This window comes from Cuculus canorus, chromosome 1 (assembly GCF_017976375.1).
Source record: "Cuculus canorus isolate bCucCan1 chromosome 1, bCucCan1.pri, whole genome shotgun sequence".
Taxonomy (NCBI): domain Eukaryota; kingdom Metazoa; phylum Chordata; class Aves; order Cuculiformes; family Cuculidae; genus Cuculus; species Cuculus canorus.
In genome coordinates this window covers 51,783,725-51,809,739 of record NC_071401.1, presented here as the reverse complement: position 1 = coordinate 51,809,739, position 26,015 = coordinate 51,783,725, and the positions used below count along the sequence as shown (strand labels likewise).

Below are 26,015 nucleotides of genomic sequence, written 5' to 3'. Positions count from 1 at the left end.
AGTTGTAGTAGGAGCATGTTTGTACTGTTTGCCCTCTTACTCCTACTATGTTTTACTGTACAGAGGATAAGCTAGGAGTGATCAACCTACTTTATCTGATTAGATCTGGTTGCAGTTTCCCACATTGCTATAATATCATTTTAATTCTTGTACCAAGTCTTAGTTGAAACATTTTGTAAATAATTGGAATGCTTTTTGTTTGAAAAAGCAGTGAACTTTAGAAGACCTATCTAGAAATGTATAAATTAAATCTTTCCTCAAAAACTTAGTTTCCTTACCATGATTTCAATTTAATTCCCAAATTAAATTAAAAGCTTGTTGGTTTTGTCCAAACAAAACAATGACTATGAAGTGTTGGAGTTCTATACCATTTTTCCCAAAAGTTATAAATGAGTGAGGGGAAAAAAGTGTTGGTTTTTTTTTACACACATCTGTATTTAATTGTATTTAGCCATGATGCAGAATCCCAAATGTGAATTTTTTTAACTACATGATAGCAGTCCTGCTATTTGTACACTTCTTAGAAAGGTATTTTTTCAATCTGTGGCTTACTGTCTACAGCCAAAAGGATTTGATGTTGTGTAAAGCATTTTCCTAAGAGTAATCTTCTATCTCCAGGTTCAAAATATATCCCTCTTTGGCTGTAATACTTCTGCTGAAAACCAGTCAAACGGTGGTTTGGGTTTCTGTGGTTTAGTTTTTGTTTTTATAATTTAGGAATTCAGTTTCTTTTTGAAAATAATTTGAAGGGCTGAAGATGATTGCCTTGAACTATTTCCTCTGGAGCATTTTATGAGATGCGTCTCATAAATGACCCCAACCCCTCCCCAAAACAATCTAACTAGTCTGAGTGCTTCTCACTCTCCAGTCAAATCCAGGCTTTTCACCTCGCTTCTTAAAGAAGGCATCTGCTCTGCTAGGCTCAGAAGCAGTTAGATTCATGGTAGCTGACATGCAGGTTACTCCCTACAATGCCTGGAAGAGAGAAGCATGAGTCACCTTCTGCTGTTTTAAAATGCTGCAGTCCACAATCAAACTCCAAATGGTAATTTGGAATGCTTTTGCCAATTTGGGTGTGGTGTTAGGTTTTGACGAGGAGGGGTGGTGAGGGGGCTCAGTGTAATACTGCTTAAACCTGTTTGATCTGCTTGGGTTCTTTAGCAGATAACCTCCTCTGTCTACAGTGGGAGTTTTGAGGGTGGGAGGGATTGGTTTCATTTTGTACCAAATGTGTACATGATGCTGTCCAAAGCAGAATGGTTGCAGAGAATCCTGGCATTGATCTGAACATGCAGTGCATTGGGGAAATTATTTATCATTTCTGTCTCCAGTGTCAACCTTCTCTCTTCTTGTATTTCAATGAGAAATAAATGAGAAATGGGTCTTGCAAAGTAACTTAGTGTTTCTTTTCTGTGTCAGTCTTTTAGGAATGTGCTTTGCTCTGAGGTGTGTAGTCCCGTTGCAGCAAACCACATAAATTATCTCCTTATGTTTATAGAATCTCTCCTTTTCAGAGGCAGGTACCCTCACTGGTCAAAGCACTTAAATTCTGGAAAGTTTGGGAGAAAAGTGGAAGCCACTGTCATCGTGGAGCTGCAACTGACCTTTCCTGAAATATTGCAGTCACGTGGACTAGGGGAGTCTTCTGGTGATCATTCACTGTATGGGATATTGACCTCACATTTTTGCATTGACTTCTTAATCTATAGTGAATAGGAGTCCTGAGAAATCCCTGGGTTTCAGTTTAATATCTCACTTCAGCTTGTACACCTCATCATTTTCTGTTGTAGTCTCAGGATTTATTTAAACTGGATATTAGGAAAATAGAGGGTTGTCAAGCATTGGAATGGGCTGACCAGGGAAGTAATGGAATTGCCATCACTGGAGGGGTCTTCTGGGAAGGCGGATGTGAAACTGCTGTGACGGAAGGAGATCTATGGTGCAGGTCTTTCACCTCCTGATCAGTGCTGCAGTCACTGTACTACTACATTAAATGAGAGGCCTTCTCATGGCTTTCTGTGGAAGTGGTGTGTGTTGGGATTTTTGTTGGGTATCTTGCTGTTGGTGCATTACTAGATTCACAGTGTGTTCAGTGAAACAGGCCTGTGGAGGGGCTTGGTTGCTTGCATGCCTCATCTGTAAATCCCAAGAAAGCTTTAATGTGTGACCATGTTCTGGTTCCAATGTATGACTCAGCTGGACTTGCATAGCTGTAGGCCTTCAGGCAGCTACTTCATTTTGGCAAAAACATCAGATGGATGTGGCCTGTCAAGAGATTAAATGAGTAGGCAGAAATTTTGTGGAACAGTCTCCTGGGCACAGTTCTCTAAATTCTTCTGGAGTCCCAGTATATTTGCTTACCTCGATTTTGCGTTCAAGCCCAGAAATAATTGCCATCAGAATGTTTTCCTCTCTTGACCTCCTGCTTTGTTCACATCCGTGTCATTTATGTTTTAAAAAGTGGATTCCTGAATGCCTCCGTATGGATCTTGTTAGTATAGAATATTAGGTAGTGCACAAGCTTGATGATCGTATCATCCACAGCGTGGCCTTGACACTTCTTGTACTTCAGATGCCTTCCTTCTCTAAAAAAGAAGCTCTATGCAGAAGTTATATTATATAGCTGAATGAGCATTGAATTTGAAGCAGAATCTGCTTAGGTGGCTATCTTCATACAAATAATTGTCTGGGGGATGATAGACTCTTTCCTAGGAAGAAAATGCAGAAGCAGGTGATAGCCTGTCAAGAGTCCACAGACTTCTAATGTTAACTATCAAATGTGGAGAAACTTGATTAATCACTCTTCTCAGACCTCTCTTCTGCAGTTTGGAACTGCAGCATCACTTAACATTGAAAGCTGCGGATGCTCAGCAGGTTAGCTTAATATAATCTGCTTCTCTGGTAGTTGTTTTAGGTTGGCTTTGTGAGAATTGATAGCCTTCTGCTTCTTGATCTTCAGTGTTGCATGAAATTTAGGCCTGACAGCTTGTTCTGGAATTTCACTCAATCCAAATATTCCCATATTTGATTCAAATTCTGGAGAAACTGCCTGTTCATGTGGTGAATGAGCATCAACGTTTTGATGGAATTAGGTTTAAAGAACCCTTTGCTGCCTTTAAAGATAACACTATGGATCGGATGATAATTTTGCCTGACCTGTGTGAATAGATATCCAATGGCCTTGCCTCTAGTCTGGCACTATATACACTAAAGTTGTTCTGTCTGGGATTATGTAGCCTCTGTTGCTTACTAAAGTATCACTGTTTTATAGTGTGGTTGCTGCAATATCTGATGAGTCTGTTTACCATCTAGCAGCATTTAGTCAAACCTCTTGTAACCTTTTGTTTCTAGTATTCTCTGTAATCAGATTTCATAGCAACCAAAGTCAGATGCTTGCTATCCATCAGATGATCAGTCTGTCAGCAACTGTTGGCAAGGAATGCTCTTCCTATTACCACTCCAAGTACCAGTTTTCACTTAAAGGTCTGACGTTATTGTGGAAATGGTGCTGCTGCCACCAGACCCTGTGCCTCAGGTTCTGCACTGACCATGTAATTTGAAGATTGATGGCCTTGCTCCGCATCGGTGCAAAGGTGGTTTTCAGGAACCGTCATAAGGAAATGCAGTCCTTGGACAGCCTCCTGATGGAGCAGAGCTGCTGTTCTTTTAATCTTGTTGATTTACGCTGTCATTTACATTTGTAATTGCCCAGAGTTCAACTACTGGGCAGCTGTAATGGTTTATAGACAGGACACATAATGTGAATGTTTGACTAAAAGCAGGGGCCTTTCTCAAGGGAAGCGACTGGCACTGTCATACTGTAGACAGTATGAACCCTCAGTCATACTACAAACATATAGTGGGTATGTTCAAAATACCATTATCTGTCTAAAAATTATATCACAAGAGGCTCAAGATAAACATCATGGTAGACTGATCTGATGATGGAAAGGTGGTTTCTCCTGACTGCTGCCTCTCACTACTTTTGTGCTCTTTAGTTTAAACAAATCCCCTTAATTCAGGTTTTACATACCAGAGTTTGATATAACTGTGTTCTGAAAAGGAAAATAAAGTATATGGATACCTTGGGTCAGGGTAATTAAAGGTAAAGGGTCCAGATTACTCTATAACATAAGGAAGAGAGAAGGAGGTGACGTGCATACTATGTGTTGCAGTTTTCTGATATACCTATAGGCCTGATAGGGACACACTGAGGAAAAATACTGTGGTTACAAAGTTTTAGCTGTTGGGAAGAAATGCTACCTTGTAGACTCAACATAGGAAAGTAACTTGCTGTTAGTAAGTTTGGGATGACAGTAAGCTGAGAGGAAGTGTCAATCTGCTGGAGAGTAGAGGAGCTCTGCAGAGGGATCTGAACAGGCTGGATTGATGGGCTTAGAACAACGGGATGAGGTTTAACAAGGCCAAGTGCTGAGTCCTGCATTTGGGACACAACAACCCTGTGCAGCTCTACAGGCTTGGGGAAGAGTAGCTGGAAAGCTGCCTGGCAGAGAAGGACCTGGGTGTGTTGGTCAACAGCTGGCTGAACATGAGCCAGCAGTGTGCCCAGGTGGCCAAGAAAGCCAATGGCATCTTGGCTTGTATCAGAAACAGGGTGGCCAGCAGGTCCAGGGAAGTGATTTTGCCCCTGTACCTGGCATTGGTGAGGCTGCACCTCAAATACTGTGTTCAGTTTTGGGCCCACTGCAAGAAAGACATCGAGGTGCTGGAGTGTGTCCAGAGAAGAGCAACGAAACTGGTGAAGGGTCTGGAGAACAAGCCTTATGAGGAGTGGCTGAGGGAACTGGGGTTCTTTAGCCTGGAGAAGAGAAGGCTGAGAGGAGACCTTATTGCTGTCTGCAACTACCTGAAAGGAGGTTGTTGTAGGCTGGGCGTTAATCTCTTCTCCCGAGTAAGAAGTGACGGTATGAGAGGAAATGGCCTCAAGTTGCACCAGGCGAGGTTTAGATTAGATATTAGAAAAGTTTTTTTCATCAAAAGTGTTATCAGTCACTGGAATTGGCTGCCCAGGGAGATGGTTGAGTCATCATCCCTGGAGGTATTTAAAAGATGGGTAGGTGAGGTGCTCAGAGATGTGGTTTAATAGTGGACAAGTGTGGTTGTACTCTATCTCAAAAGTCCTTTCCAACCAAATGATTCTATGAAAGTGGGATTTTGAAAGTGAACAAAGTTCACCCTGTATTCTTTCCATGGATTCTCAAGAACTCGGCCATTCAGTGTGATTTGCTCTTTATTGCAGGACATTGCTTTTATTTTCTATATCTCATTCTAACTCTCAAACTGTATTGAGCTTAAATATACAAAAAAGCATACTCTTAAGTTGAGATGAGTGTTCAAGAAAAAAGGGAAACCACTTAAAGGTGTGATATCACTGAACTTTGAATATATTGAATTCTTCTCCATGTGGTTTTTATTCAGAAATAGTGACTACTGTCATGGTAGCCTCATCTGTCAGAGAGGGACAATGGAAAGCTCAGTCTTGGATGAAAGCTGAGAAGACACACCTTGAAAGTTCCTTATTACTCTAAAATTAAGCAATTGTATTGCCTTCCTAGCTGGGATAATTGGAGTGGTAATTGAAGTCTGCATTCTTCTCCCAGAGTTGATCAAAACACCTTCCTTTGAAAGACTTTTTGTCTGTCAGCAAGAAATGTGGTTAGATTAAAAGGACTGGGAACAGTCTAGGCTTCACACCCCTGCACTAACCTTCCTGTTAATTGAGATGGCCTTTCTGCATAGAACAACTTAATGTAGAAAAAATAATTAGTGGACTATTTTCAGGAAATTCTAGTTACTAATTAGTGATTCACTGAAAGTGTAATGGACACAAAGGTGTGTAGTACTTTTAAGTATAAGCTGTTTCTTAAAAGAAATCCAACTTTCTCAAGTATTTTTCTTACCATTATTACTGTCACTTTTGAGGGTTAAATATACAAATGATCGTTTTTGTAGCTAGACTGTGACAAACATTTAAATATTGGGATAGTATTTTGTTTCTTAGAATAAAACAAAGTGTCTTATAGCTTAGCATCTTTCACAAACTGTTGCCCACCTAAATGCTACTAACTTTAAAAATAAGTTTACTTGGAAAGAGACAGCTAGAATGTACATATAGGGGGGTTTTTGTATTCTAGCCTGTAGGGTCAGGAGCCAGGACAAAAAACAAAACGTGGATTTCACCAGGTTCTGCAATTGTTTTCTACTCAAAATGGTTTTAAATAGGCTCTGTCCACATATGAAAATTTTGTCACTATATTACATTCTGAAAAGTTTGGTTAAACCAGTATAAAGCCACAATATTGAAAAATTGGTGTCTATAGGGGAATTTGCAACATTGTTTAAGAAGTTTAGGTTGGCCTGGCTAGTTTTTTTTCATTCCCTTTGGGAGAAAAAGTCAGTAAGGGTCTGTTGTTAATGAAGATTTTATACCTTTTTATCTCTCCCTCCTTCCCTCCCTGATACACATCCATGTGTTGCTTTCTCTGCTAGCTAGCAAAGGCCATCCTTTCCATCAGTTCAGTTAAATAAGTCTCTTTGGCTGACACAGGTCATCAGCCAGCGTACAGACACCGACAAAATGCCAGCACAGAGGTGCTCTAGTGCCCTAAGGATGCTGACAGCCGAGAGCCTTGGGCTCTGACCGCGATACACTCGCTCCACTGCTGACGCAACTTTGGCATTGGCTGAAGCAGCCAGGTGCCTAAAGCCCCAGAGATGCGATGGCATGGGCAGCTGCATGGTGACAGACTCCCAGAGGCTATCCTTGCTTGTGCAGACACAGCCTAATAGCTGATAGGGTTAATATGTGCAAGGTGAAAAGGTCTTCGAGGTGACTGAGTGCCACAAAATATCTTCATAGACAATAAAAAGGCTGTCAGACAGGTTAGTAAAACTCTGCTGGGAGGAGGGAGGTTTTTTTAAGCCAGGAGTAGACCCAAAGAAATTAACAGTGATACAGTAGTTAAAATACAAATAGCTCAACATCTGTGATGAGTAGGTCTGACCTCCTCATTCCAGCTGGATTAATTTTAATAGCTATTCAAATATTAGATTTGAGATCTACGTACACACAAGGAAGAATAAAATGTTTAGACTTCACTGTTTAGTGCACTAGATATCCTGTATCTGATGTCATTTTATAAACAAGTTCTTAGTAGGAAAGTTCTAGATACCAGAACGTGTAAGCTTTAGTTTCAAGTCTTCCGATATATTCAGGATGCTGATTTGGAATGAAATAGTCTGTTGGATATTTTTTTTCCTGTAATTGGTACCTGTCTTATTGCAAAAAGAATGAAAAATTTTGCTAGGAAAAATATTTCTGAAGTTTTACTCAGCGTAGAAGAGAGATTATCAGTAAATCATATTTTATATTCGCCTCATAGGGAAAGTATGCGGGGAGGCATTATTTTATACTTATTCGTGTTTAGATATGGGAGCAGTTTCACTTAACTAGCCGATATGCTCTGTTTGGATCAAATTTCTAGAGTTAGAAAATTGAGTTGTTGAAGATGGAGGTCACTTCTGAAAACTGAAGAAAGATTTCTTGGTGCTCTGTTCAATCAAACATTCCAATTATCTAAGCCAGGCTTATGGTAATTAGATAAATTACATGGTAGGAGAAGCACCACCAACTTTCTGAAGTCATGGCAGCATGTTTTTCATTCCCAAGTTGGGGGTCAAATGCTCTGATAGAAATTCAGCAGGACCGGAGAGGCTTTCAGAGCATCTGCTAATGAAACTAGTTGAGGCTTTCAGTTTGATATCCGTTTTTTTTCTTTGTTGGTAACCAGTTGTAGTTTGACTATAGTCAAAAGAATATGAAGTCATAATTCTGCTGCTGAAGTAAAAGCAGAAAATTATAGAACTTGCACTGTTTTTTTCCTAAATTGGTTCTCTCTAGAAGCGTGGCCACTGGCTTAGAGTTTGTGCAAAATGGTCTATCTTCTGAAAAGTACCCAGAATCGTAATCTCATTGTACTGTTGCGAGGAAAATCTGTCTCAACAGAGCATTTTTTTTTTGCAAAGTTTTCTTATAAGCATTGTAAGGTATTTTTATTAGCTTGAAGGACATCAAGCTGTATTCTTCTTTGGTTACTAGGGCAACAGAGGAGTCTTTGCTTCATATTAGACACAAAATCTTTTCAGGTTGTGCAATATCATAAACTCTGGTATCTATGATTGAGCAGAAATTTATGCCAGGTTGTTTGTTTCTTAACTCCCTTATTTTTATTTTACCTAAGTTTTATGTGACGTGAAGGTGTGCTCAGTGCAAAAGGTCAAATTCTTTTAGAAAGAAAGAAATAAAAGCCACTATGGAAATGCAGTTCGTATCCATATGTAATACACTGATTCTACAGACCAGACAGTGGCAATCAAGTTGTCAGAGGTGAATTTTGTGATCTTGGCTTGCATGTTTTCAGAGGCTAAAAATGCTGAAAGTTAGCAGCTCTGGCTTCTTGGGGTAAGAAGGCTCTTTTCTTGACATAGAGAAGCTGTTGCTTTTTATGTAGTTCCGACTGGACAGCATAACACGATCATTCTTGGACTCTAATCCTGTGGAAGCAGGTGATGCTGCTAAGAAGGTTTTGAATTAATTGTTAGACCTGTTCTTGAAGACTGTAAAAGTATAATTTTAATGAGCTGGAGAAAATCCTATTAGAATAGTTTAAGTATGGAGGGGGATTTTTATCAGTGATTATATATTGGTTAAAGGAATGTAAGATGGTGTACACTTTGAAGAGTGAAATAATTCTTTAGAGGGCTATAGTCTTTTAGAACTTTTAAAATGCATATGCATTTGACTATTTTTGCTAGCCAAAGTTTTTACTTTGTGTAGTAAAGTTTTGCTTTATTTAGTTTAAATAAACAAGGATAAAGAGATTGAAGTTGTCATTTACTTATGTTTGAGCTTTAGTTAATTCCATAAAATCTGGTTAGTTCAGTTTGCTTTCATAATGCTAGGATATATGTCTATCTTGAGACCTGTAAGTATAATTATCAGTTCCTTTACATAAGCAAATACCTGTAAATATTTGTATAGCTTTGGCATTTGTTTCTCAGCCCATTTTCTGTCAAAACAAGCCACATGCAACTCAGCTTTCTGCTTCTCTTCCTCCATTGCCTGCAAGTAATTTTTGAATTCTGTGGCAGAGCTAAACTAAATTACGCGGTGGGACAAGTTCCCAAAGAGGTTGTGGAAAATGTGTCCTTTGGGGTTTTCAGGACTGAACTACACATAGCCCTGAGCAATCTGGTTGAGAACTCCTGGCTGACCTTGTTCTGAGCAGGGTGTTAGACTACAGACCTCCCCAGTGGTTTTGTGGTTCGAAGTCTGGAATGAGTTAGAAACCTAAATAATGATTAAGTTCTATCTGAATTCTTGTTCAGAAAGAGACCCTGCCACTGCTGTAGTTGTAGAAAACACTGTGGCATGCGCTCAATCCTAATTATGGACCGGAGAATGGTGAGGGCAAGAGCTATAAGCAGAAGCTTTAGATATCAATACTGACCAATTCTGTAAGAAACTAGACCTGCTGTTGTCCTCTTAAATTACTTGCCAGGTTCCTGTGCTTTATAGAAGGTATGGATGTTTCTTTAGTTTTTCCAAATGGAATATTAACAATGCATTTGTCTCAAAGATTTTTCTTTAATGCAGCTACAGGCATGAACTTTGCATCTGAATTGGTACTAATCTGTTTTGTCACTTCCCTTCTTCTCTTCCATCTTTGTTAATGTTTCCTTGTGCAGTAGGCTTCCAGGATGTTTTAAAATATTACAGTAAATCATCTAAAGGCTTGCATGTCAAGAGAGATCCTTCTGAGAGAACTTCCTGGTGACAAAGCACGTGTTTAATGCATGTTGGGGTCAGTGTCAAGTTCTTTGAACACAGAAATGTAATAAATTAAAAATATAAAACAATTAGAATCTGTAGATTTGCTGAATGATGTGCAAGAGAGTTATATTGCATTTAATAGGTATCTGCATTTTTCATTGCCTTTACAAAGGGACCTGTTCAATTCTGCATCGTCAGACAAAGCAGGCATTTTGACCTTGTAGAAGTTTTATATGGAGAGGAAAGGAGTAGGAGAAATCTCTTAGTTTCAGCGTATGTTTTAAGCCCTTGCAGTTTCTTCTCAAGCTGGTGGAGTTGAAGTGAGGTAACAACCTTGGCTTTGTCCCCCATGCTGGTGTTGTTGCTCCTGGTCTGAGTCACGCCTAATCCAAAAGCTGTATTGTTTCTGCTGGCAAACTCAATATTAGCGCAGAATCTGGCCTAACATATCCTTTCTCAATACTTATAAAGAAAACCTGAAGATCTGTGGTGTTATGTAGCCTACTGCTGAGAGTAACTGGAATGCATGATGATCTTCTTTTCAAGAGCGAGCCAAACTGCTCATGTGTCTTTCAGGGTGTCCAGGTTGCCTCCATCACTAAGGATCATAGAGTTATTAGGTTGGAAAAAAAACTTTGAGATCATCAAGCCCAACCCTACCTGTCCACTATTGAATCGTATCCCTAAGCACTTCATCTACCTGTCTTTTAAATACCTTCAGAGACGGTGACTCAACCAACTTCTTGGGCAGCCTGTTCCATTGCCCAGTAGCCCTTTCAATGAAGAAATTTTTCCTGATGTCTAATCGGAATCTCCTGGTGCAACTTGAGGATATTCCCTGTCATCCTATCTTCTATCACTTGGGAGAACAGACCAGCACCCACCTCTCTACAACCTCCTTTCAGGCAGTTGTAGAGAGTGATGAGGTCTCCCCTCAGCATCCTTTTCTCTAGGATAAACAAACCAGGTTCCTTCAGCTGCTCTTCATAAGACTTTTTCTCCAGTCTCTTCACCAGCTTCACAGCTCTTCTCTGGACACCCTCCAGGACATCAATGCCTTTCTTGTAGTAAGGGCCCCAAACTGATCACAGTATTTGAGGTGCAACCTCACCAGTGCTGAGTACAGGGGCAGAATCGCTACCTTGGTCCTGCTGGCCACCCAGTTTCTGATACAAGCCAAGATTCCATTGGCCTTCTTGGCCACCTGAGCACGCTGCTGGCTCATATTCAGTCGGCTGTCAACCAACGCCCCCAGGTCCTTCTCTGCGGGGCAGCTTTCCAGCTACTCTTCCCTAAGCCTGTAGCGCTGCACAGGGTTGTTGTGTCCCAAATGCAGGACTTGGCCTTGTTAAACTTCATCCTGCTGGTCTAAGCTCATCGATCCAGCCTGTTCAGATCCCTCTGCAGAGCCTCCCTACCCTCCAGCTTACCCTACCCTACCCTTCCCACTTCCTCTCAGCTTAGTGTCATCCATGAACTTATGAAGGGTATGTTCAATCCCTCCATCCAGTTCATTAATAACAATATTGAACAGAACTCAACCCAGCACTGAGCTCTGGGGGACACCACTTGTGACCGGCCTTCAACTGAATTTAACTCCATTTAACTCTTTGGGCCCAGCCATCCAACCAGTCTTTTACCCAGCAGAGAATGCACCTGTCCCTGTCAGTGGTAGCCAGTTTCTCAAGCTGAATCCTCTGAGAAAGTATGTCAAAGACTTTCCTAAAGTCCAGGTACACACAGGACAGGTGTGTCCAGGTACAGTCCAGATATCCACAGCTTTCCCTTATACATTAAGCATGTAGCCTTGTTATAGATGGAGATCAGGTTAGTTTGGCAGGACTTGCCTTTCATAAGCCCATGTCGACTGAACCTGATCACCTGGTTTTCTTGCATGTGCTGTGTGGTAGCACTTAAGATGACCTGCTCCATGACCTCCCCTGGCCCTGAGGTCAGACTGACAGGCCTGTAGTTCCCTGGATCCTCCCTCCAGCGCTTCTAGTAAATGAGCATAATGTTTTCCAACCTCCAGTCAACTGGAATTTCCCCAGCCAGGACTGCTGGTAGATGATGGAAAGGGGTTTGGCAAGCACCTCTGCAGCTCCCTTAATACCCTTGGATGGAATCTATCCATCCGCATAGACTTGTGAATGTCTAATTGGCCAAGCAGGTCTCAAGCAAGGTCTCTCTTGCATCGTGGGAGCTTTGTTCTGCTCCACCCCCACCCCCCGTCTTCTGGCTCAGGAGGCTGAGTACCTGGAGAACATCTTACCTTACTGAGATCTTATGGAAGATCTAATGGAAGATCTTAAGGAAGATCTCAGAAGCGTTAAATCTAATGACTCATTTTCTTCTGATGGAGAACAGATGTTCAGAATTCAAGGTACTGGATTGAAATCATGAAGGAAGTCTGTAGCAGAATATGGAATTGAACCCACATAGCTCTAATTATTTTTTAGCTTTCTTCTCACTTTGTTTAATGTGTTTTCTGCAAAGTATCAGAGGATAAATTTGAAGTGGTTAAATCTGGAGGGGGAGAAGGTCATTTTAATGACTTTTTTTTTTTGTGACTTCAAAATACAAATAAAAGATAAATGGTAGTCTCTAATATTAGTATCTTCCATATGTTGTACTTTCAGTAGGTGCTGAAAAACTTGACATATCCAGTCATGCTCATTATATTGGAATAGACATTAATGTATTAGTATGGCATATGGCTTAAAAATATCGAAGACAGAAAAACTAATTTTTAAGAATAATTTTCAGTTATAGACACAAAGTTGAAATACTTAAATATGAGGCCTAGTTTTCAGTATGCTGAGCCATTCCTACATCTGCTAGCAGCAATTTTCAAAAAAAATTAGATGCTTAAATTCAGCATCTGGAAATCTTGAGGAAGAATTTTGAACTTAACCATACTGCACCTCATAATCCATTCATAATTTTCTGGATAGCTAGACTTTCTTCAATGCAAATAGAGTATAGAGACAACAAATGAATGAAATCAATGCACTTCTGAGAATCTCAGATTTGTAAAACATTCTGATTTTCCTGTTGCTTTTAGAAACAAGAGAATTGGCTGGTATAGAGAAAGTAAGGCATAACGCCTTGCATTTTATATAGAATTGGAACTTGAGATAATTGATTCTTAAACTGTAACAAGGAATAGAAAGTTCTTATTTGTAAATTCTAGTGTTTCTAAATAGCTAAGTGTGGCCACAACTTCAGAATTTCAGCAGGATGGTGTTGATGCTTGATTGTATAAGATGAGAATTTTGATTGACATAGAGAGGGAACTCAAGGATTAAAATATTGTTTGGCTAGCCTAACAGCAAACCTTCTGCTATGCAGAGAGATGCTATGTATTGCTTAGTCTTTTCAGTCTTGATAGACTTCAGTGCTAGATATGAATAGCAATGATATAAACTAGGGAGAGGTGTCCTGTTTAAGGTGAAATCTAACCTCTTGTTTGCGAAGGCTTTCAAGCATCTGAAACAGCAATGTTGAGAACTTTTGCTACTCTTGTCATAGGCTCCTTGTTGTCATCCCCTGTGCTCAAAATGCCGTTTGCCTCTCACTTCCTATTCCAAAGCCTTACTTTGAGAGGAACCAATAATGTCATTGGACATAGCTTAAACATTTATGGAGTTCTGCAAATGTGCTGAGAAAAGGCCTGCCTAAGATCTTGATGATCAGAGATTTTTCTTTAGGACTTCCCAATAGTGAACTCTTTCTCCCATAAGGCATGTTGGCAGGCCGTTGAATTTTCAGGTATACTTGCTGTTTTACCATTTATCCAGGTGACAGAGCTGAAGATAGGCTTTTTGTCTGCAGTGACTTGCAGAACCAGGCTGAACATGTGGAAGGAGTTTAGTTATTCTGTTATTCTATTTAGTTGCCCCATGAGGTCTTAGATGTGGAAAATCCTCTAAAGATGAGAATTTGTCTCTGAAGTGATTGGAAATAGCCTGGAAACTTCTTTCATGTCCTTCATGCAGAAATGACATGCATCATGCTTTTCCCTCTGTTGCAGCAAAGGAATGTGGGTTTAACAGATAGCTTTTGAGTATGTTTCAGATAGTACCATCCACCGTTCTTGTCCCTTGGATGTTCTCAGCTGTAAGCTGCCTGGAAATAATGTGTTCAAGTGCTCTGGCTGAAAAGTGCTTATAGGAGCAGTTGGGAAACAAATATATGGAGAGCTTCATTACATTGGGTTTTGTTGTTGTTGCTTCTTGGGCTTTTGCTTGGAAGAGGACTGTTTCTTCTAATTACTTACAAGCACAGTACCAAGGATGAGCCTACCAAACTGGTGCTGGTTGAGACTTTTCCTAGACCCTGAAACCAAACTGGGAAATTTAAGCTGACTATAACCACAGAACTGAATTGCTTTTGAAGTATTTTATTTAAGTTGAGCTGATTATTTCCAGCAAATTTTGTGTACGAGAACTAAGTTTCTGAAACCTCCTCGGAAGTGATATGGTGTGGTTTATTATTCTAATATTATTCTTCATGTTGTTTTATAGTTATTATTTAATTTGCTGTCTGATGACTAAGTACAATTACCCTGACTTTGTATGCCTCAGCCCTACCCATCTGAAGAGTTTGTTTCCCAAGGGCTGCATAAGAAGTCTATGTCCAAGCCTAGAATAAAATGTTAGATCCGCAGTCCTGCAATTAGGGCATACACCGTTCTTTATAGCAAAATAATTCATGACTTGGCTACCTAATGGCAGTGGGATGTCCAAAAACTCTTTAACATCTACTCATATATAAAAGGGATTTGAAGACTTTTTTTTTTTCAGTTTGGAGTTGTTGCTTAAGTAATTAAATCCTTACACAATATAGCTTACAAAGCTGAAGAGTAAATGCAGTTAATAGGTAAACTGGAATAATTTGTTTGTATATGAATGGTGGGGTTTTACAGCTGTTCTGTATGGATTTGCCCGAGAAGCTGTGATAGTTATAAGAGAGCAGCGTGCTCAAGCTATGCAGAAACCTACTTCTCTTTAGATCTTCTTGTCTATCTCCTGGCACATTCTGTTCATGAGTACAGGTATAGGCACATCTTCACTGGTGTGTATTTGCAGGACTTCATAGAAAAAGATGTAGTAGCTCTGCAGCCAGAGTCCCTGCTGTTGAGTTTTGTTGAAACTCATAATGTTTAATGTTTTTAAAGCTACCAAAATACAAGGAATTTGGGATTGGGAAAAAGTGCTATGTCCTCTCTGCCTGAATGCCTTAAGACAAGGTAGTAGTTGCTTTAGAAGTATGTATGTATCTTTTCTGCTGCTTTAGTTCAAGAATGGGAAGCTTTCAACAAAGGGCTTAGATTGTGGGTTTTTTCCCTTGACAATTCTGTGGTCTTGCTTCCTCTCATCCTGGTGTCTGAGACGCCAGGAGTCAGACTAGGAAACATTGGATGTCTTGTCTTATCCTCTGAAGTTGATGTAAGTTTTGACGATTGAAGATTCTGCATTGAACCTTGTGTGAAAGGGATAAGAGAAGTTCTTGATGGTTACATTTGGGATATGCTCTTTCTCTAAATGAGGAAACTTGAAGCTATGACAGGCTTTACTGAAGGCAATCAAAGTTTGAAAGTTATGTTTTGAAACATTGTTTAGTAATATCTATGTATGAATTGGTAAACAATCTATTAGATTTAACTGTTATTTAATTGTCCTTTATTTCATATTACCCAGAATTCTTTTCCTGTGTATTTTGGCAGGATTCTTACTACAAATATTTTTTAAGTCTATTTTTACTGACCTTCTGATATTATTTGCATCATTGTCCCTAATATCTTTATCCCTTACATTACTTTCCTTTTTTGAAATACTAGCAAAAATGTCAGAAATACATTAAAAAAAACAACACACACACACACCCCCCCCCCCAAAATGACTATGAAAAACACAGAGGGGAAGACGCCCTGTATGTAGAAGGTAATAAAGCTGTTTTAATATTGGAGACTCCTTTTGATGATTAGTGGTTCCAGTGTTTAATGTGTAAAACTAAAAATCATACGTCTTTCCATAAACATCAATAGGACTTAAGCCCATTTATAAGAAATGGTCTTTAAGAATACATGATTTTTCCTCTTAATTTGTTTTTATTTTAAAGAAAGTTTGTGTTGAGCATATTTGCCTCTGATGAAGTTCAAGCAAAAATCCTAGAAAATATGCAACAGTCCCAGAATGTGAAATTTGAAATCGGGAACCTGTTTGAAATTATAATGTATTCTCCTGTACTGGTACTCCCCTTATCCACAGTTTAGGGGTACTTGGCAATCTCTAGCATAGGTTAAGGCAATCAATCAGTTTTATTAGCCTTTGTGTACATATTTTTTTAAATTCTTCTTTTTTTTTTCTTCATTTTACTATATTTTCACTGCCTGTCGTCTTTGTTTTTATCTTTACCTAATGACAGCTCTAACAAGAAATCTGAAAGCTACCTTGTAAAGGAGATTCAAATGGGATGTCAGGTACTGCCCATGTTTTTTTTTCTGAGTAAGATTAAATGTAGAAAACATAGGAGGTAAAAATCTCTGAAGATCATTTACGTGACATTCATCTTGAGGCTTTCTGAATGTTTGCAGCTATTTTTCAAAGGATGCGTATTAGTTTAAACAGAAATGTGGATGATGTATGTGCTGTGTGAGGTAAAATGTGACAACTGTTAATTGCTGTGTGACATGTAAGGCTGTGTGGTCAGTGGTGCATAGCTGAGCCACATAAAACATTTAAAGTCTGTGTATTTATTTATTCCATGTGGCTATGGTGTCCCTCTTCCGGAAAACCAAGGGATTTACTGTGGCCTGTTGGTCCCAGAAGCTCATTAAATATGGACAACAGGGTAGGGTTTGGGGTGGAATAATTATCTGGGTGTTGGAAATACATGCTGGTTGTCTTTTTATGGAGCAACGACTATATCTTGCCATTAGTGATAATCTTAAATATGATGATGTTTGTCTCTGCACCAGCATCTTTCATGAGGCTACAAATGACTCCCATTGTGTTATTCAGGAGTTGCCACTGCTCAGTATCTGTTGTGCCAGAGCTTAAGGTAGTGAGATCACTTAAACAGGATGAAGTACCTTGTTCTTTAAACGTGTTCTGCAGGCACCTGTAGTTGGTCTTGCAAAAATTTCTTCCTGAAGAGGCCTTGAAAAGTCGAGCTTTCATGTGCTGCATTTGAGTATATTTCTGACATGCTCTGCTATGATGTTTGTGCTTCACTAATACAGAGGAAGCTGGCAACAGTTCTCATTTTCAGGTGACCCTCATGCTTTTCATTAGGAATGATTAGTGCTGCTCAAGCTTTGCAGCAGTCCTGAGAAAATGGGATTTTCCTGCTCCAGGAATGTGCTGCTTCTGTAGTGCTAAGGGATAGGCAGGGGAAGATGGGGCTGCGCTGAAAGGCAAGACCTCTGCCCAGCTTCCATCCTGCCCAGCACACATCCTGCGATGGCAGCAGAAGCCCAGCACGTCAGGGCTCTGGTATAGGTGATGGGGCTTTTGCCTTTTTTGCTCTCCAGAAGTATTTGTGAGTAGGTTAGATCTTACTTGGAGCTTTTGGAAGAATTTGTGGATTCCTGGGTTTGATGGAAGGGGTTCTGCATTGCTGCTTGGGCCAGGCATTTTTTTTTTGTTAGTTTTTTTTTCCCCTTGGTAAAGAAACTGGTTTTTTATTGGGTCACTGAAATTCAACAGGGTGAAAACCCCTGGAGGGAAGAGATGTTCTTCTTCCCATAAGATTATTAGAATTGTGTAATTCCACTACATCTGAGAAATTACCTTTTCCTGCTTGTGGGCCTGTGCTGCCACATACCACCTCGGTGATGGGTGTGCCAACATCTGGCCAAGTCCAAAGCTCTGCAAATAGTGAGTGGTGCTTCCAGGGGCAGGCAGAAGTTGCTTCCAGGAAGATCAGCAGCTGTGGTAAGGAGAGCATTGAACCAGCAATCTCCCCCATACTCATCAGAAAGAAATTTGCCCGGGATACTAAATAGGGCAGGAAATTCTGGCAGGATTGTGAGGTAATGGGTGGAAAGCCAGCCTGAACTTCGGAGCCTGTAAAGCTTGATTTAATCAAGAGCCAGGATTTCCATTATGTGTTTTCAGAATCTGTAAGCTGGAAAGTACAGTGTGGAGACCCTTAGGGACTCTGAATAAAGACAAGCAGGAGTTGATGTGAAGCCACATAGTTTCTGTAAAGACCTATTAGTTCATGTATGGCACTATCCAACACACAGTCAATCCATCATCATCTTGGTATGTACACATCTGGTCTGGCTCACCCATATTCGGCCTGGAATTGACTGGACTGATACTGAACTGGAGCTCATAAGCCCATACCTGAGCCAGTCTTCTGCTCAATATCCATGGTCTGTTTTCCCATTATTTGCCATCTTCCAGCCTCCATTTTTCTAGATAATGGATGTTGAGTTTTCTACATGGAAGGACAAATTGTGTGACTATATACGTGTGTATGAATATTATAGACAGCTTTTATATGTATTACAGACTGGCGCGAGTGTATTTATATCTCTCTAAATACAAAGTATATGTAGTCATACAGAGTATGCATATAGAAAGTATTTTCTCTGTAAAGTTGATTACTCAAAAATTAGGTAATACAGGGATGTATTTTGCAAAAGCATCTTTATTTTTGCCCTCTGAGGAGGTATTTGATGACTTAATGAGAGTTTTGTAGGAACATTTTCTTACCTAATTTAATGCTGTGATGTGACTGTTGGATGAATCTGAATTATAAAGTGAATAAGGCCATTGACTGCAGGATTCTTATCTCATTTTAAGTGGTAAAGGTAGGTGCTGAATAGGACTAATGCAAGAGGCAAAAGCAGGAAAAATCAATACAGAAAAGTGCTTCTGTCTCTTCTACCTGATAGATCATAGATGGTCCTGTGCAAATAAATTAAATTAGACTTTTCACATCTATCCTGTCAGTTCCTCAGTTCCACTTTTTGTTCTCTAGTATGAAACTAGTATTTTGACCGTTCCATTTCCCAGGTGCTGAGTACTCATAGTAAAGAGGTTTCCAGATACTTAGTTGCCTAGTTTTTCCAAGGTTGTTAAACATTTTCTAAGCACTGAAATATTACAGTGGAACTGGCTATAGATCTGCAACAAGTATGTGGGGAGGTTCCTCATATGTTTCTCAACAAATTGCAGTGATCTTACAGAACGAGAGGTGTTCTTGTGTTCTGGCTCATCTACTTTACTGAATACTTCTCAAGTGGCTTCTTTGAATTTCTCAGGTTTTCCCACTGCTAAAATTGAGAAGATACAAAATACCTGAAGGAGCTCGGGTAGGGGGTAGGTTTGGGGCCCTCAGATATCAAGTAGTGCAGTGAAGGTATCCCCGATTCCACTTTCATTGAAGGGTTTTTAATGCTGTATGGCAAATACAATAAGATGTGCATCTGAGCAATAAAGGTAAAAAGTAATGTTGAATTGCTCTTTTATCTGTTGAGTGTCATCCATCTTATGTAATTAAAGACTATACTATCATGTGCTTAAATGCGGGAGGACAGATTTCAAGATGCTTGGGTGCATTTTGGTACTTAATTAATGGCAACCTAGCTCTTGCAAGAGTTTCAAAGGTATCGTTGTGCTAAATACATCCACAGAGTGAGAAATGGATTGTGTCTCTTCAGATGGTAAACAGGGATAGGATAAATCATGGAAATTCTCTACAATTATTGACCACTGCCTTAGACTCTGGATTAAATGACATTCCAGTAGTTAGATAAGAGACAAAGTTTAGAATTTCATCTTTATCTTGGACCAACTTTTGATACTACTGTGGTGATGTGAGAGTTGTTGAGGTGGTCTGAGAAATTACTGCCCTGTATCTTTTCTGACTCTGTATGAGCCCACCATCCCTGCAGTAGAGCTGACAGGAGTGCATAGGTTCCCTGTTCTGGTCCAGACTCTTGACAGCTGAGCTTCATCATGTCTGGTAGGTTAGACTGAGCTGCTGGAGGTTTCTCTTAACCAGCTGAGGCATGTGGACTAGCTCTGCTCTGCTGCCCTGCCTGGGAAGGTGAGCAGGAGGTATGGAGGAGTAATAGATGGCTTAAGGACAGTGACGTCTTCAACTCTTGCAGGTGTCAGCTGTGACTTGTCTGTCCACATCTCAGTCTTACTCAGGTGATTTACCTTGAAGTAGTACTACTAAGCTAATACAAAGTAGAAAATCAGGTTTAAATTGAGGGACCCATCTTGTTTCTCTTAGCTTTTAAACCAGATGAAGATCTAAAAGCCATAATCAGTTTTTCACCAGTGTTAAGAGCGTTTTGGAAATAGGCCCAGTGGGGTTTTTTCTCTGTTACGGCAAATATGTAAATTTAAAACCTGACTGAACACTTGTTTAGTTCCATGTCTGAAGAAGGGGTTTATGCATGTGAGGATGGAAGGAAAAAAAAAAAGTAATGCAGGCATTTTAATGTAAAAAGAATTTGGCAAGGCTCCCCTTGCAAGGAGGTGCAAAATAATAAATTCCTTCAGAGCTTATATGATCTATTGTGCTGTCCAAGTTGATTATGAAACAAGACTGTGATAGTATTGCCTAGAACTTTTTTCTTTTCAGCTTGTTTAACAGGCATAATGATTTGAATACTGTAAGGGACAGTTATATATTGTGTATTGGCTAATACGTGTTCTTATGTAATGGTGCTTTGTGTGTACAGTACTTGAAGTGGGCTGCAGTTCCTGAAATTTCAAATTAATTTACTGGCACTTTGATTTTTCTCAGTTTTATTGTTAATCCAAGGATTCTATATATATTACCCAAAGGTAGGTAAATGTATCTTTGAAAGGGAGGGGGATGCATCCTCTTTATCATAAGCAGGGAATACAACAGGATTCCTGACTCTATGCCTCCTCTCCTGTTTAGGGAGAAAGGGGACAATGCTGAAGGGAGGGCTGGACATACATCCTGTTCTTGCACCTTAACTGAGACTGTCCACATAGGAAAATATTATATTCCTAGTTTTTGTAGCATGAAAGTGTTCTTGGCAGATTTCCTGGTGGAAAGAAATTTCAGAGGATGAAACATTCCCTAGGACTCCAAGAAATCTCTGGGAGGAAAGAGATATGCAACAGATTGCTAGAATGCAAGATACACAAAGTATTTTTTCAGCATAAAATTTTAAGACCATCCAAATGTCCTAGATGATCCTGTTGGGTCTGTAATTTTTGCAAATAGATGTTTACATTTAGAATGTTGTCTGTTTTAAAACATAATTAATGCTGTTATTTTTGTTTTAAACTGTAGGTATGAGAAGGTGCCAGTAATTCTGGTCGGTAATAAAGTGGACCTGGAAAGTGAGAGAGAAGTATCATTGAGTGAAGGCAGAGCCTTAGCTGAAGAATGGGGCTGCCCCTTTATGGAGACCTCTGCGAAAAGTAAAACAATGGTGGATGAGCTCTTTGCGGAAATTGTTAGACAAATGAACTATGCAGCACAGCCAGACAAAGATGATCCATGCTGTTCTGCGTGTAATATACAATAGCATTAAAAATTACCTAACCTGGACTTCATTTGCAGACATTTTGTAAGGTGGTAAAACTGTCTACTTCACTTCCTGGTTTGTCGGTCACTTGAAATACATCTGTAGTGAAGTAGCAACATTAACTCAGAGCTGAGCATTGAAAGTCAATCACTGACTCTGAATATAATTGGGTTAAATGACCACATCTCACCTGTTTTTTCCCTTTGAGCACCTGCAATTTTATGGCATAGCCAGTTGATCTACAGGGTCATTCCAGTCAAGCATACTTGTGTTGTCATGTGAGACAGCAACAACAGCAACTATTTCTGAAGAAGCTGAAAAACTTTTGGAAATGGGAAACAAAAGCAGTGGAGAGAATATCTCTGAAGACCATTCACTACTAGCATAAATGCAAAAAGAGAGCCAAGGCTTTCAGTGTCTAATTACCATGCTTCAGGATGTGCGCTATCACTCGTGGCCAAGTTTGTTCAGTCAAATATGTTGATTTCACCAGAACTTCTGGCAGTGTTAGAGGAAGAGGCTACCAGAGACATATATAGTTTGGATTTATTTTCAAAATTGATGCTTTTATTTCTACACTTAATCCCACATCTTGAAAAGGAAAAGATTGAATCGGCGTGTGAAATGAGAGGCAAGATCTGAAAACAAATGGCAGGTGAAGAAATAGTTGGCATTGGAATGTTTTAAATCTTTCATTTTGCTGCTCAAAAATGGAGGATCACTTCAGGTTTTGGTCTGCAAAAAGCCAAACAAACCCTCTGTTTACAAAGCAGGAAGCATCTTTATTTATCACTTTACTGAACCAGGAGGAAGCAACTGTGATGAAAAAAATTTGCTGAGCCTTACTAACAAGGAACACTTTAATAGATTAACTAGTACCATCTTGTAAGGAAAATTAAGCCATGTTGCGTCCGTATGTTCCCTTCTGCAGAAACCTCGTGGGACAGTATGAACATCCTGCATTTTTAAGTTTGTTAAAGACAACAGTTTTTCTTGCCTTTAAGGGCTACGTTCTCTGGTGTGATCCCTAACTAACCTTTGAAAAATCAAGTTTGCTATTTGATAGCTTTAATGTTGAAAACTTAAATTGAATAACATGAAATCATTTAGTTCAGAGGTGAAATAGTTATGGTTGTAATTCCTTAGGTGAATGTGGAAATGGCTCTTTAATTGCCTGACACACTATTTGAAGGTTGCCCCAATTATTGGAGTGCTAAATGGTGGGAGCCAATGTTTTATTTTGAAAGGATGCTCGAGCTCTGCCTTGCTAGTTTCATAGCAGTGAAGTATTTATCATTTGCATGACTAATGGCACAGAAATACCTATTCCGAAGTCTTACAATCAAAGTATAGAAAAGTTTTCAATCACAATGTTTAGATTTTAAATGCTGAAGAGATTGTCTTGAGCTGGATCTTTTATAGGTAAAATTGGCCATAAGAATACAGAGTCACTGAGCCTGTGGTCTAAATAACACCATGTGTTTATTAGTTTTTCAATCTTGTGTAGTAACAGTGTAGTTCCTTGTGTTTAAATGAGTGAAAACTGGGGTGCTGGGATGTGTGTGTGTGTTGAGAGTGTGTGTGTGTGTATATGGCCCTTAGAAATGCTGTAATTGGAGTTATGTTTGAGAGTTTTGCCTCCATCTGCAGAACTTCCTAAAAATGCACTCATCTGCTACAAAGGAAACTTGAGTACAAAATGCTTTGCGGATTTTCATACGTAAATATCCTTAACGTTTTGAATTATGCTTCAGTGGATGATAACTAAAGGAAATCCTAATAATGGAAGAGAACTGGCCATCTCTGCCCTTAATCTTTCAAGATCTTTCCACAACCAATGTATCAAAGGGCATTAGATGTCGCAAAACATTAAGCCTTACTAGAACATATATGTAGCCCATTTCCCATCTACCTTGCAGAGCTTTCATTACTGTACTTTATTCTCTTAGGGAGATAGGCACACTCTTTATTTCTGGCATCTGAATGCCCATTTTGGGTGCTCTGACTTGCCCTCCTAGAGGCACCTACCTCTTTCCATTGACTATATAGCAAACTTAGGCTTTTAACTTTGGTCCTCTAAGTCACAGAACTTATATGCCTAAACTAGATGGTATGAATGTTCTCTTCCCCCCGCCTGCACGTTGTGTTAGCCGCCATGCTTAGGTAAGATGTGAGATGTCAGGTTAATGATATTTCAATGTTAAAATATCTAAATTGTTAATACAATAAACCATTTCCAGACAGGTTGTAGTGCTCAGTTTTCAGTGTGAAATCCACTGCCTAAGTGCTCAAAGAAACAACCCAAATCTGAAACTCAGTTGGAATTATATTTTATGCAATGTTATTTACAGAGATATTAAAATCTTACCTCACAGATCGTTTATCGACCAAGAAAATGGCATACGAGTACAATATGAACTGCCTAACATGAAGTTCATAATATAAAACAGGCTTTTAATGTAGGGAAGAAATGCACAGTAAAATTTTTAACACAAAATATTTATGGAAGTATCTCCCAGTTTTGTTTCTTCATTACATTCTTACATTTTCAAAAACTGAGGCCATAAGTAAGCTACCACACAATGTGGTGGGGGGAAAGCGTAAGTGTTGTTTTTCATTGTATAGGTCTGAGGAAGTAGTTATGCACTATTTGTATTTCCACTAATGTGAAGGTAGTGGAGCTTGAATCAATGACAGTTGCACTCGACAGATTTTTTCAAATTCTAGGAGTAGCTGAAAGGGAGGCGAGTGAGCCTCACAAAGCCTGTGTGGCCGTCCTGTGGGAATCCTTGGTCTTGGGTCACTGTTTCATTTCTATCCCGATAAAATTACCAGTTATATAGTATTTGAAAGTTTCTTATAACATGCCTTAAAATATTATTTGTTCCAAAGACCCACATTTGCTTTGGCTGTTCTTGTAGAGTTTTATATTTTTCTACAAAGACAGCATTTCTCCAATTTTGTTGTTTTTTGGGGTTTTTTTAAATGTTGCAACTTTTATTCTTTTAAGCTATGATAGTGAGAGCAACTGTTTCCTCTTTCCCATAAAAATACACACGAAAGCTAGTCAAGGCAAACAAGCCAGAATCAGATAATATCAGAGTATTAAACGTAACTGCGTTGGGTTTTGTTTTGGTTTTGTTTTTATTCTATTGTGTCCGCCCCTTCAGAGCATCAACGAAAATTTTGGGTGACATTTTCTGTTCTGGTTCTAGCCTCTCCCTAACCCCAGTGCTACAGTTGCCATTACTTTTCTGTGGGAAAACTACTGGTATTTGCTTTCCTGTATAGAATGTTGCCTAAAGATGTCAACCATTTGGTTGGGGGGTTTTGTGCATGTTTGGTTTTTATTTTCATTTTTTTTACCAGTGTGCCATCAAAGCACTGGTTAGGCTTTAATTGTGAAACTCCACAACAAAAGCAAATGTTTGACAACTGCAGGAGGCTTTTATCTGCATTGTTGTGTGCATCTGTTAATTCTTGATCAGGGTTTGAAGAGAGACTGAAGTGGGTTCTGGAATCGGGCTTAATGCTGTTGATTTGGAGTTTCCTAGGGTGAATTAATGTATTTCACAGTTAATTGTTGAGCTCTAATACAACTGGCAACTTAAAAAGGGGCAACAGTTTGTTTTGTAACAGTGTCAGTTGTTTAAACCTTGATGTTTCAAATAAAACAAGAATTGTACATAGAACTCAATGCAAACTCAGCAGTTGTATTTGGAGTTAAATTATTTTAACAAATAAATTTATTTAATGAAACCTCCCTTGCATTTCTTGTGTTGTCCATTTTGATTTCATCAAAAAATTCATCCAAAGCTGATGACAGCTACCCAGCAATTTCAAACAACACTGTCAACTACTTCCAGCTCAGCATTTCTTGCCAAAATACTCTTCTGGTACAAATTAAATAGCAATAAGTAAAAAGCAAATATACTTTCATTTTTATGGGTGTAAGACTCTGTATTTGATAAGATTCTTTGCTAGGCAAGAGAATAAGGATTACTTTGAAATATAATAAAATTGTGTGAACTTGGTCAATATATGATAGTTAATGTGCAGGAGTAGTTCTTTAACATTGGGGTTGCAAAGGGTAAAAAAGGATTGTTTGTTATATCAGCTGTTCAATTGATGAGTGTTTTGCAGGCTTTCAGCACTATACAAAAGGCGTTAGTGTTAGAAAGAACTTCAAATACAGTTATGGTTGCAGAGATTTATAAATGAACAGACGAGCTAATGCTAACAGGATTATTCTAGCTAATTGGCACTGATCAGCAGTTACATTTTAGTCATGCCAGTATCACTAAAATACTCTGTTCTCAGTAATGATGGGTGCTTGGTGGTCTCTTGCTTACATGTCATGCATGCCATAAGGAACAAAAAAGCCCAAGGCCGGCATGTCTTAAAAACTCTTAATTCTGTGGATAATACAGAAGGTTGACACATACTGCTGATTTTATGGTTTTGATTTGCCCATTCATTCTGTAAAACAGTTCCAGGGGAACTTTTGCTGCTGTGTTATTGCAGTCCCATTAATTTAGTTATATTCCCTTGTTTCACTAGTGCAGATACCTATACAGGGAAAACAGGAGTTCTTTGGGCTGCTCTGAACAGTTCAACGAAAAT

The 26,015-nt window shown here is 39.3% G+C and overlaps 1 protein-coding gene across 1 annotated transcript in view; it reads left to right on the top strand.

The window, feature by feature from the left end:
• Positions 1–25,168, top strand: part of LOC104057293 (ras-related protein Rap-2a) — a 34,944-nt gene extending 9,776 nt beyond the window's left edge. Inside the window, exon 2 of the mRNA XM_009558634.2 lies at positions 21,155–25,168. Coding sequence (XP_009556929.1) covers positions 21,155–21,392 — 238 coding nt within the window. The 3' untranslated portion in view covers positions 21,393–25,168. The remainder of the gene's footprint in view (positions 1–21,154) is intronic.
• Positions 25,169–26,015: the final 847 nt, after the last annotated feature.